Source organism: Platalea leucorodia (assembly GCF_965183815.1).
Source record: "Platalea leucorodia genome assembly, chromosome: 19".
Classification (NCBI taxonomy): Eukaryota; Metazoa; Chordata; class Aves; order Pelecaniformes; family Threskiornithidae; genus Platalea; species Platalea leucorodia.
The window spans coordinates 3,293,326-3,305,884 of NC_138841.1; the positions used below are offsets into that span (position 1 = coordinate 3,293,326).

The 12,559-nt window shown below is 50.3% G+C and overlaps 1 protein-coding gene across 1 annotated transcript in view; it reads right to left on the reverse strand.

Annotated features, from left to right (window-relative positions):
* Positions 1-12,559, reverse strand: part of PLXNA2 (plexin A2) — a gene marked incomplete at its 5' end in the record, with an annotated part of 151,948 nt that overhangs the window by 136,656 nt on the left and 2,733 nt on the right. Inside the window, one exon of the mRNA XM_082329984.1 lies at positions 12,291-12,473. Coding sequence (XP_082186110.1) covers positions 12,291-12,473 — 183 coding nt within the window. The remainder of the gene's footprint in view (positions 1-12,290; positions 12,474-12,559) is intronic.

The window sequence follows — 12,559 nt, forward strand, 5'->3', positions numbered from 1 at the left end:
CTGGGATATCAACTTGGTCCAGTTCACAAATTTTCTCCAGTTAGAGGGTCTCAAAGATCACTTTTGGAGTGGGTATCTCCCATTCAGAGGCTGGTCCCTCACCGCCTAATTCCTCTGATATCACTGTAACTGCTCTCAGGTCCCAAATAGATGGAATTTTATCCTTATCTCCTGCTGCTGCAATCCACAATCTTTCGAATTCCCTCTCAATGCCTTCCTCCCAAACCACTGCTCCTATTGTCTTGTCTGAAGACCGTGCAATTCTGGGTAGTCTTCAAGCCTGTACACTGGGAATCAAACCCGAGAGCCTGCTGACACCTAAACCTCCATCCTGGGTGCTGGAATACCGGATGGCGTCCCAAGTACTTGCTGGAAGATGTAGCCATTCCTTGATGGCCCCTCAAATTGCCAGGTCAAGGGTTTCTAGGTACGTAGCTTTTACGTCGGCTTGGTCTGCCAAGCAGATGAATCACGGAAGAGTATATCCTTTCAAGATGTCCACCTTCTGAAACGACTTTAATGCAGCCTTCCCAATTCATTGTAACCATCCCTTCACTTTCTCCAGTAGCGGAGGGAGTTTGGCTCACACCGCCTCTTTGCAAGCAGCATCTGGGGTGAATAAATATATCATCCCACATTGCTTATGTCATCACTTACGCCCTAAACACTAGCTTTTAGTTTTTTTCCTTTAATCTACATTATCACATATACTTACTATCTACCAGACAACTCCATTAGCTCGTTTTCAAAACCGCTTCTCCTGCTGCCTAAAGCTCTACAGCCAGAGCCAGCCACTCTGGGAAACCCTGGAGGATTCCTCCCTGCTCACGGATTTTACACTGGCCTCTTTTTGCCGAAAAGGTACAAAACCCAACCAGGCACAGGAGGAAACGAACGCGCTGAGCATCCCAACCAACGTACAAGGTGGCTTAAAGCGAGCAGAGAGCAAGGGACGAACGCGGAGCTGTAACGTCCCTCTCTGGCGCCCGGGGAACGCGGCGGCTGCCTCGCTTGGAGCTGAACCATCACCACGTGTGTGTCCCTGAGCCAGCGCGGATGCAATCGTGCCCAGGAGAGAGGGCAGCCCTATTTCAAGGGAAGGTAGAGATCTCTGGCTGAGGAAGCACAGCTGCAATTGGGGAATATGCTGCGAGAGCAAAAAATGCTGTTTTCATGTAAATGTCCCTAATAATAAAAGAGTGAAGGAAGAAAGCAACACATACAAACAAGAAATAGTACATTTGTGCTAGAGAAGCAGAAATGATTCTAAAAAGAGAGCTTTATCAACATTTTCCAGAAGGCATCGGCTGTTCTTTAATGCTCCTCGAGGAATAACACATTGATCCTGCTGAACCCGGGCTGCCTAGTGCCTCTGATCACAGGTTTCAGTCTTGATGCAGCACACTTCTCAACCTGTACCTTCCAGATTATTCCAACTATTTATTTCTCAATAACAAGACCAAGTTCCCAATGTGAAAGGCTCTGCACAAAAAAAAAGGCATGAAAAGAAAACCAGAGAGGGTCAGCCTGCTGTCCTTTGGCTTCAAAGCTCTGCAGAAGCTTTAGCCCAAATATACTCAAGAGGTGCAACTGGTCTGAGAGTCAAAAGAAAGAAGAAGGTGGGAGGAGGGGACTCTGGTTTTATTCCAACTCTGCCGTTTGCTAATTTAAGCATACAAGACAAGAATAGCCCCCTCACTTCTGCGTGCTCACTTGCATTTGCGGTACAAAGTCTCGGAGTGGGAAGCTTTGAGAGCGTCAGGCAAAAAGCATCAAAGAAACTCAGAACGGAAAGCAGGCAAAAGGATGCTGTTTCTCCACTAATAAGCCACTGGCTGCAGGATGACTAGCAAAAGCAAACATCGCATTAGTCAGCCAAATGTTAACTCAGAGCTGCGAGGTTGCAGGCTGCGAACGCTCCCAGCCGCTCGGGAAGGTAAGTGCTCCCAGCTGGAGGCACAGCGATGTTTATTTGAAAGACCTTGTTTTACCCCAGTGTCTCTTCCTCACCCTTTTTTCTTTACTTTGAGCAGCTCAAGGGACCAACTCTTGTTCGTTCCGACTAAGGGGGATCTCAGGATTGGCATCCTCTCCAAGCAGCAAATGCAAATCACTAAGTTAGTGGCAAGGACCAACTTAACAGGCCCCACTGCTTTTAATGAGCTGATGAGGGGGAGGAAGAGGCCGAGGCAAGACGAACAATCACCACCTACAGTCATGGCAGCGCTTTGTGCTGCCTGACTTGCGCTGTACAGGATGCTCAGGCTGGTTTGCGTAAGGCCTGCAGGCAGGTTTATGAGATTAAAGCCCCGCACACAATAAATAATTTAGCAGCTTAACCACAAAAAAAAAAAAATCCCGCGCTGTATAATAGCTAAGCTGTATGATATGTACATTATTTTAAATGCACATCACTTCCATCTACATGTATCTATTTGATGCAAAGACATGTAACTGAGCGAGAAGGAACAACTGGGAGAGGTGGCAGGGTCCCCGGCTGAAGCACAGGCAGGGGATGACGGGACAAATGCTGCCGAAGCCACTTATGAATTATTCCAGGCCTGCCCGTGCTGCTGCCTGCGCTCTCCTGTTTGCATGCATGCGTCGGAGGCATCTTAAACCCTCGCTCAGCCACTTATTCCTCCACCGTCCTCCCCTGGTCCCAGCAGGCTGCCCAGTAGGGACTGGCAGTGGCTGGCGGCAGCTGCCTTCAGCTCAGCGCCGAGCGGGAGCGCGGCGCAAAGTCCTGCGCAAGCCCCATGGGACCGAGAGCTCTCGGTCGCACACCGGGCAGCTTCGGCCCCGCCAGCCGTCGTCCTCTCTTCTGGTGGGGTTGCACAGCGCCTGCGGTGCGGCAGCACCTTGAGGCTGGCAGCAGGCCCTGGAGCACAGGGCTGGGGAAAGGTTTAGAATTTTATAGACAGGGAACGAATGCACAGGGAAACCTGCCCACGAGGGAGAACTGCCTGACAGATGGGCATCAGTGCCGCATCTCCTCGGTCCCAGGCCAGACCCCTCTGTGACCGGACCGCAGATCCCTTTCACGGTCCTCAGGGCTCACTGAGCCCCAGGTGGGATACAGCCATGTACAGGGGTGTAAATCACAACGTGCAAATTCAAGTTATAGAGCAGAAAACTGCAAGCTTGAGTAATATATTCAATGTCAACTCAATAAAACTAGTGGTTAAGATGAGAAGAATCCAAGCGTCCTTACCCTCACAGTACCACCACGTTTCTCTCCCCCAGCCACTAGATGTGGCTCCCTCGCTGCCCGATTAGCATCACCTGAGATTTGAGACACACCTGATGAATGACCAACATCTTGCAGCCTACAGTTAAGGTGACAGTGGGGGGAAAAAAAAAAAACCACAACCAAAACCTAAACGCATGGAAAGACTGAATGCAACACACCCTTAATGGCGTGCATGGAGGGGGGGCTGGGAGAAGAGCCAGGAGTTGCTACCATTGCTGGTAATAAGCAGCAGTCACATTTCGACTTAGTATTTTGCTGCTCTTTTCGTCCAAGTCACAGCCAGGAAAGCCTACGGCCTCCCCACAGACCCCAGGGAGCTCCTCCGGTGCAAAATTCCCCTGGGCTCTGCACTGCCCAGCCCCTGGGAGCTCCCTGCCACGGGCAGGGGTTTATCTCCCTCCTTTATTGCTCAGGCTGGGCTGCCTGCAAAGAGCTCCCTGAAGGCCTGAGAAATGTAGGCATCTGCCTGTCCATGCATCTTGGCAGAAATGAAAAGAGGGTAATAAAAGGCAGGGGGAGGTGGGGAGACTATGCATCATAACAGGCGTAATGGACTAATGCTAATATAGAGACTGGCCACATCCAATCCACGCCTGTCTGGCACATTCATAAATATCAGGCAGACGTTCAAGTGATGGATTTGCCTTCGCAAACCATGCAGTATTTTACAGCCCCGCTAATGCTGTCGTCGCCCTGGCCGGCAGCAAATAGCAACCGTAACAACAACGGGTAGTAAACTCGATTGTAGGATTGAGGGAATATTAAAGGCAGCATCAGTCAGACGCACAAGGGAAAGCCGAACAGCAAGTCCCATCACAAGCCACGGCCGCGCTGCTTTTGCACGGCATTTCGCTCCCCAGTTTTCCCCAAGTCCCAACCTTTTTGCAGCAACAGCAGCACAGGGGCCGTGTCAGCACACGGGATTCTTCCTGCGGATTCCCCTGTCTCTCCCAGCATATTTTTGTTTTCCACATTCATTTTCCTGCCTCAAGGAGGCATTTAGAGAAGCAACATAGCATGGTCTTCTCACAGTATTTCTTGCCACCCGGGGATTTAAGATCTTACAAATGGACCAAAACTCATGTTATTTTGACCTCTGAGGATTTTAAAAGCCTGCAGAAAAATATATACAGCAAAGAAAGCATGAACTTCTTGACGCATAAATAGAAAGGCAGGAGTCTAACACTGTCCTCCCCCCAAAAAACAACAACATCCAGAACACAGCAACTTCTTCAGATTTATACTCGGAGGAAAGCAGGGGACAGTCAGAACAAACTAACACGAACTCACAAAATAGTTTGGTATTTCCTGATATTTTTCACCCAGATTACTTCAAGAAGAAATACATTACTGAACTAGATGAAAATGTAGCTCTGCTTCTAGCATGAAACGGAGGAGGAATAACTTCTGCCTCACTTCATGCTCATAAAGGAGATAATACCTCTTCTTATAAAAGGTGTGGGGATTCATTATCTTCTAAATATGTTAAAGAAAAAAAAGCCACACATCTGCACAAGGGGGAAAAACAGCCTTTTTGGTTATTATTTCCCAGTAGTTACTTTGGTAACTAGTCCCAAAATACACGGACTGATGCACCTCCAAACTCCCTTTACCCTCACGTGTGGCGCTCCGAGCTTTATTCCTGCCTGCAGAAAAACCCAAGAGCACTGGGAAAGGGGAGACCCGAGACATTTTTCTGGTTTAAGGCTGCGTGCACCTAAGGGAGGCACCAAGAGAGACTTCATGCCAAACCTGCCAGGACCGTGCCGGTGCCGAGGGCGGTGCGGGAGCAGGAGGCAGATGCTGCAGGGAAAGCCCAGGAGCTCATGGAGCCACGGGGTCCTTCTGCTCCTGTCCCAGGAGCAGGAATCTTCCTGGGGGAATTGCCAGCAGAATTTGTCCTACACTTCTGATGTTTAAGACAATCAATAAGAGCATTTGACAGGGAGGGCCAGGACCAAATCCCAGAGATGAATCTACACGAGGAGCTCTTCAAGAGCATCCCCTTTCAGCACGTGGAGCCCCTTGCCTTCGGGGTGCTGGTTGCTGCTGGTGGAGCTGGTGGGACCTGAGGCGGGCTGTTTTTCATGCATAAGGCTGTCCAGCCACTTGCAGTCTTCACTAGCTCCACTTCGTTTGGAAAGGAATAAAATGTAATTGTTGCACTCAAAAATTTCAAGCTGATTTTTCAAGGTGCCTGAACCTGAGTGAGAACCAGAGTCATCGCCATCTCACGAGCCAAGAAACATATTAAAGCAGATTAAAGCAGACTCTGAGCCCACCTGGCTCAATTTCACATAGCATTTCCTAAACACCTGCCCCTTAGCTCTCCACCAGCTATAAAAATACATCCCAACTTCTCTTTTTTTTCTTATTTTACTTGCTCTGCCAGGCAACAGATAACAGAACTAGAGAAGTAATGCTGGGAGAAGAGGAGGCCAAATTTCATGCTTTTAAGAGGTGGCAGGGACATTCCTGAACTGCTCAAAACCAGAGTCTAGAGGGACTTGGCAGCTCTGCCCCTTCTCCAGCCCCGAAACGTGCACGGCAGCGCTCTCCTTTGGCTTTGGTCACTTCTCATATTCCCTTGCACAAACTCCAATTAATAAGTAAAACTCCAGCTTCTGGCTACTAACAATAACAAACGTAAGGGACCGTTTTGTGGGCATTTTGGGGACACATTTCTGGGATCGCAGTTTGACAGCACCCTTTTTACACAGATGGAAGCAAAGGGGCATTACTGTCTGAGGCTGGAAAATCCCTGTTCAGGGAGAAAAAGAATCCCAGCTTCTCCGACCACACCAGAGCAAGTCACCAGCAACACAGTACCAAGTAAATACCCCCTTATTTCACATCCTAGGGCAAGAAACAGAGAGCGGCTTCTCAGACCTTTCAATTAAACAACTTCTTCAGTCAAGCCAGAGTCATCTGCCATCTTACACCTCTGCTGGGACAGAGAGGTCTGCGCTCCGAGGGTGATGGATTGATCACTGAGTCAGCAAAGCACCCGACCTTACAACCTATAGCTAAAACTAGGCATCTCCTTTGGAAGGTGTCTGCAAACGGATGATTTTCATCTGTTCAATAGCAGCCTGATATCTTCTTGGCTTCTCTACACACTGATGCAACCGACTTTTTCCTAAAGTGCTATGGAATGCGTGCAGGGGCGATAATTAAGGATAAATTAAAAGGATGAGATAACCATCCACAGAATGAAGGCAGATAAGGACAGGTTCGGGCGTATATTTCATTGTGAAAGACCTATTTTATTCCCACTAATGGAACAAATGAAATCAGCCAAGCTGAATAAAACTATCACATACCAAGACGTAACAACACACTTAAAAGTTCGCCTTTCCCCTGACTGCGTAATCCAATCAGTTATCACTGTCCCTTGCAAAAGTGGAGGTTCGCCTTGGTTGAAAGCAAGGACAGACATTACGCACCATGCATTCAGGCATTCAACAGGTAAACAGGAATGCGTTTCCAACCATGAAAGCTAGTTACAGCACTATATATTTTTCTGTAGCACTTCTCCTCCAGACAGATCCCAAGCAGCTCTTCACGAGTGACCTTGCATGCCAGAATCGATTCACGCCGTGTACAGCGCAGCTGCCTTTGGGACAGCGTGTTACAGGAGCGCAGAACAACGTCTGACGCCCATTTATGCAGGAGGATAGGGTGTGAATTGAGATGCATGCACTATCCTTCACCTCAGGGCATCCGAAATAACCAAACCTGGGTCCTTGCCTGTAGCACCAAAGTTTACGCTGAAGACAGACAAGGCAGAGCACTTCTCAGTGTCCTTTGTAGAAGCAAGCCCTGGGTGCAGAGCCCAGCCCTCAGACCTAGCCCGGGCAGCTCTAACACACCAGCACCGAGAAGCATGCCCCACGCCTCCGAGCACCTTCAAGCACACAGATCAAAGCCTTATTGCCACTGGAGCAACTCGGTGCTGGGTGAAAACCAGGTGCAAAGTCACCGTTACTGCTTTTCCCTGGGAGCAAATCGCATGTGCCATCCAGGAGCGTACCCAGCCCATGGGAACACAGGCAAGGGATGGCGAGGCTGCAGGCACTGCATTTTTCCCTACAGCAGGCATAAACAGCACGATGGTAAAATAATACGTAGACGGTGCACTGTCAGACATAGAAGAGACATTTATTTATTCTTGATCACAAACAATGTCCTCCATTGACAAGCTGAATGAAGGGCACTTCACTGATTTATTAGATCCAATAAGAAACACACCTCTTGGGATGAAATACAAGATTGATTTTTACTGGTGAGCCATGCTGCTATCCCAACCACTGTGCTCAGCCTGATGAGATGAAACCGGGCATGCACAGGGACAGAGAGAGTTGAAACAGCATTGGGTGGGAGAAATAAATGGAAAGATTTGCATGAGGAAGGGGAGCTGAAATGGAAACAAGGCTTGCGATAGCAGCCCTTCAAACCGAGGGTTACTCTCTTCTTCCTGCAATCCTTCGCTCCCGCTAAGTCTATGTATCTTAAGAGAAGAGCAGCAAACTACTAGGAAGCTTAAGGGCAACGCCAGTGCAGTTCCTGGGAAACCTCTGAGTCAGACCCTTCCCATGCATCTGCCTTTCAGAGGAGCCCCTCTAAATATAGCAAGTATAATTTTCACATCAGTCTCAGCATCTAACAGGCAAACCACATTAGCCGAGTTCCGTGGATGCCGTTTTCCATCAGGAAAAAGACAACTAGCACAGCAGTGCTTAGCTTGAGGCCCTATTAATAGCAGTCCTAATTATATGGCTGCAAATTTAATTCATAGCAATGATTAGTGTCAAAATCAAAGGCATCACACATCAATATTGATGGAATTGCATGAAGCCCATAAACAGAACAAGCAAGCCGACACATCTCCCCCCAGCAGTTAGTTGCCGTTAACTGTTGCATTAATGTCTCCTCTAATTTTGCTCGATGAAAATTGTTGTATTGCAGGAATCCACAATTCTGAACAAGTACATCTCTAACATGATCCTCTTCCCCCTCGCTCCCCCAGCCACGAAGCTGAGACACTTTGGAAGACGAGCTAGACCACCAAGCTGCAGGGAGAACCGCATCCCAGGTACCTGTGCTTTATCCGAAAGGTCACGGCACCATCAGCACATTTGCTTTTCACCACTTGGAGAAAACTGCTGAGGAGGAACAGTAGTTCTGCAGAAGAGCGGGCGGCCAGGGGGCATCGCGGGGGTGCAGCCATTTCGTACAGGACCTGCACCGAGCGCACCGCGAGTCCCCACCCGAGGCATGCCCCACATACAGGCGGATTGCAACGAGAGGCAGCGGGCTGACCGAGACAGCGCTATGCGAGAAAATTCCTCCTCCAGCACTGAGTGCTAATGGAGAATAGATCCATCGATTCGTCCTTCTCCCCCTTCAATAGTAACCAGGGACAGACGATGCACTCACGCGTGTCACCAGTGGTGCGAGGAGCAGCTGGCCGGTCCCGGGCAGCCACAGCAGGTACAAGCACACCCTCAACCCTGAGCTCAAACCCTGACCCCAGCAAGTGCCCTGGTCCCCTGCAGGAAAGATGCCAAGATCATTGTCAACTGACTTATCTGCTATTATTGACTTGTTTGTCAGCAGCTCCGGCACCAACACCCCTCCGGCGCAGCATGGCTACGCCGAGCTCACAGCTGGGCCGTGCGGGCTCCGCGGGCGACCTGCCCAGGCTGCCCGCACCGGCCAGACCCCACGGGGCTCCGAACCCGCAAAGCGAGCGGTGAGCTCAGCCTGGGAAAGCTGCCAGCCTCGCCACGGGGCTCCGCGCTGGTCCCGAGCAGGCAGAAAACTTCTCTCCTTCCTTTCCATGTCAGCCAGGGCTGGCTGCTGAAAGGGGCAAAACGGGACTTCAAATGTACCCAGGAAACAGAGAAGGGCCAGCAAACACAGGGCTGTAGCAGCATTGCGCAGGCAGGGATGTCTGGGCAGGCAGGCAGGGGAGTGGGGACCTTCAGCATTCAGCTCCTTCGGAGGAGAGAGGCTGAAGCAGCAGCAGGAGCACTGCAGTTAGGTGAATAGCTAATGGGAAGAAGGACATCAGTGAGATAACGCAGCATTTTCATTAATGAATTCTCACTGGGGAAGCACAGACAAATTTGAAAGATTTCTGAGGTGGCTCCCTGACTTCTTTCCTCCAGCTACACAAAAGTATCTTCTTTGAAACCCCAGCCTGAGCCACCAGCTTGTGTCCCAAGTAAATCAACGGCTGTGGGAGAGGGAATAGGTGTGACATAGCTTTCAGACGTTAATTGTGTAGTAAATACGCAAGGTGGCGAACCGGCGGAGACGAGGCATCTATCTGTACATCTCTGGCACTTACAGAGGTGCATACATTTTTACCATCCTCATTTCACATAAGGGGAAGAAGAGATATGGAAACAGTCCTGAGCATCCTGAGCACTCGCTAACTTCGAGACATGTCTGGTCTCGGAACACGCACAAAATCCCGAGACAACCTGGTAATTTCGCACCGGGTCTGCAACGCCTGCTCTGCAGCGAGCCTCCCAAGAGCCTCGCAGTTCAACACAAAGCTGCTTCCTACGCTTCATGTGACCTCTCTTAGGCCACGTAAAAGATAATCCCACGTGTCAAACGAGAAAGGATTTACTGAAGTTGTGGACAGGACCGTGAGATAGAGAAGAACAACATTCCCAGCCCCGTGCAGCGGAGGACGGGACAGCGATCGCTCCAGCTAACGACAACAGGAGGCACAGGTCTCATCAGCTGCAGACAACTCTGATACACGCTAAATCAGGGTGCTTGGCAGATGCCACGAAAGGCTGACCGCAGTGAATGCCTGGAATGAATTTGCTCAAGAGATGAACCGATTTTCTCAGCGCCTAGTTACCACTGGCTCAAACACAGGTACAACGGGAAGGATTCCCGCAGCCCTCCTTCCCCATCTCCCCCCGTCCTGCCCGGCCGCCTGGCTTCTGGACAGAGTGAAGTGCATGGGCATGAACAGACCAACTTTGCATCAAAAAGGTAGGTGTTCAATGTAGAACAGCACAAGGAATTAAACCGTGCAGGAGATACGGCTTCTCCTCTAATCCTACATAATTAATGGGATGTGACAGTAAATACCTGGTGTGCAGGCTCAAGCTGTTTGCTTTAACTGCCTCTAAATGAGGCACCTCCCCTATCCCCCCCCACCGGAGCAGCCAGCAGCGGGCTGCAGGGCTGGCTTGCAGCTCGATGGCATGTGCATCTGCAATATGCTGAGGGTGCCTCGTCCATCCTTGTAGCTGGAAAAATCCCGGCGCTCCCGGCTGCCAGGGCGGGCAGGGAGCAGAGGGGCTCTGCTTACAAGCCCACTCTCCCCCGTGTTCAAAATTGCCCCGCTGACACTCGAGAGGCACCAGGGAGGCACCTAATTTACTACTACTCAGCACTTGTAAAGTGCTGAATGAATATTAATGAACTGATGTAATTAAAATGATGCAGACATTCAAGTGTAGTATCTGCCTGTCCTTGTATCTTCCTGGATAGATGAGGAAGAAATTCCCTGCTGCTTAAGGACACAAAAAATTAACAGCCTGCTGTTGATTACAGTTGTTAACTCTTTCCCGGGTACGAAGAAGCAGGGTCTGCATTTAGTGCGTTCACCTAACGCTATCATTTATATTTTCGGTTCATTTGAAGGATCTCGGCTTTCCAGGGCAGCATCTCAAGGCTGGTTTTGCTGGAGCAGACTTCTGCAGACGCCGATGAGCTGGCTTCCAGTTGCAGCTCCAACTCTAAAGACCAACAGCGGGGGGTTCCCCTCCACTTACACACCCCAAGGCCATTGCCGTGCTTATTTAAAACAGGGGACTCCTGAGAGAGGACTGGGGAGGACCACACTCAGCAGATGCATGGCTGGGCCTGACCAGCCTTTGCACACTACTGACTGAAGAGCGGTTCAGAAGACAGAGGGGGGAAATCCCAGTTCGACTGCAAAATCCTAAAACCCACCGGAGCCCCCCCACCCCCTGCGCTGGGGAGGAAACCAGCGGGAGCATCTCTTTGCCTTGGGCAACTAGCCCCAGCCTTTGTGATGCAGAGGGTGAGGCATGTTATCCTCCAGGACTGATCAATCATCCAACTGTCAGAGGGAAGAGCAGGAGGTAAGAGGCAGAGAGAAGCAGTATGACTCTGCCCTGAGGCTTGGTTTCCAAAAGCAGCCAAGTTAACCCATTCCTATCTCTCCACGACCAACCGTCCTGCCACCATCAGCAATTTTGCCATCACCAAAAGCTTTCTAACTCACCGTCTTCTACACGAGCAGAAGGATTGCTGGGAAACAACTCAAAACTATTGCAAGATTTCCATCAGTGTATCAAAAAGGAGGAGAGATCCGAGCCCTCGGATACAGCTTGCTGAGGTTCACTCGAACTCAGACATTGCAAGCCAGCTCCTCGCTTGTCTCTAATCAGACTGGCCCATTATTGCCCCGATAATTTCTGCATCAGCACCATGAACACACACACACACCCCCCATAGTCTACTGAATGATAAAATGCAAAAAAACCCCAGACCAACAACAGGGTAATGTTATAATACACAGGCAGGCGGTGCATGCAAGCGCTGGGATGGTGCCAAGACCTGTATTACCCTGCTGCTGAAGGAAGTCGCTGGCTGGAAGCACAGGAAGGTGCCCTCAGCCCATGCAAGGGGATGCTCTGGAGCGGTAACGCCACAGAGCCATAGGAACCGCGTGGCCCCGTTTGGTCCCTTTTCCAGGACCAGGCTGCAGCAGTTTCTGCTGCACCTTGCCCAGGGCTCGGCACTTTTCTGCTTCAAAAGAAACCACGGCAACACCATTCTGTATAACAGTGCTGAGGATGAACTTCGCTGCACCAATACGAGGCTTTCTGTGACCCTGTGATTTTTGTTCCTGACTAGCTCCCAGTTTCACGCTGGGAAATATCTGTAAGACAAAGCAGCAGCTACGCGCATCAGGGATTCCTGAGAGAGATGAGAAACGGATCCTGGCTCTCCGAAGCCACGGAAATAAGCTTACCTTCTTCAGCTTGCCAGTCTTAGTCCCCACGAACACCACGCTATAGCCGTTGTAGACATAGGAAGCGACAGAAGTCATCCGGTCCCGGCTCGAGGTGAAGAGCGTCACTCCGTCCACCGGCGTCAAGCCTCCCAGGGGCTGGTTAATGTCGAGGCCGCAGAAATTATCGTCAATGGGGACTGGCTGCAAAGACGAGGTTTTGGGCAGCTGTGAGTGAAACGCAAAGCACGGGGCAGCCCCACACACCCGGGCTCAGGCAGAAGGGAGCC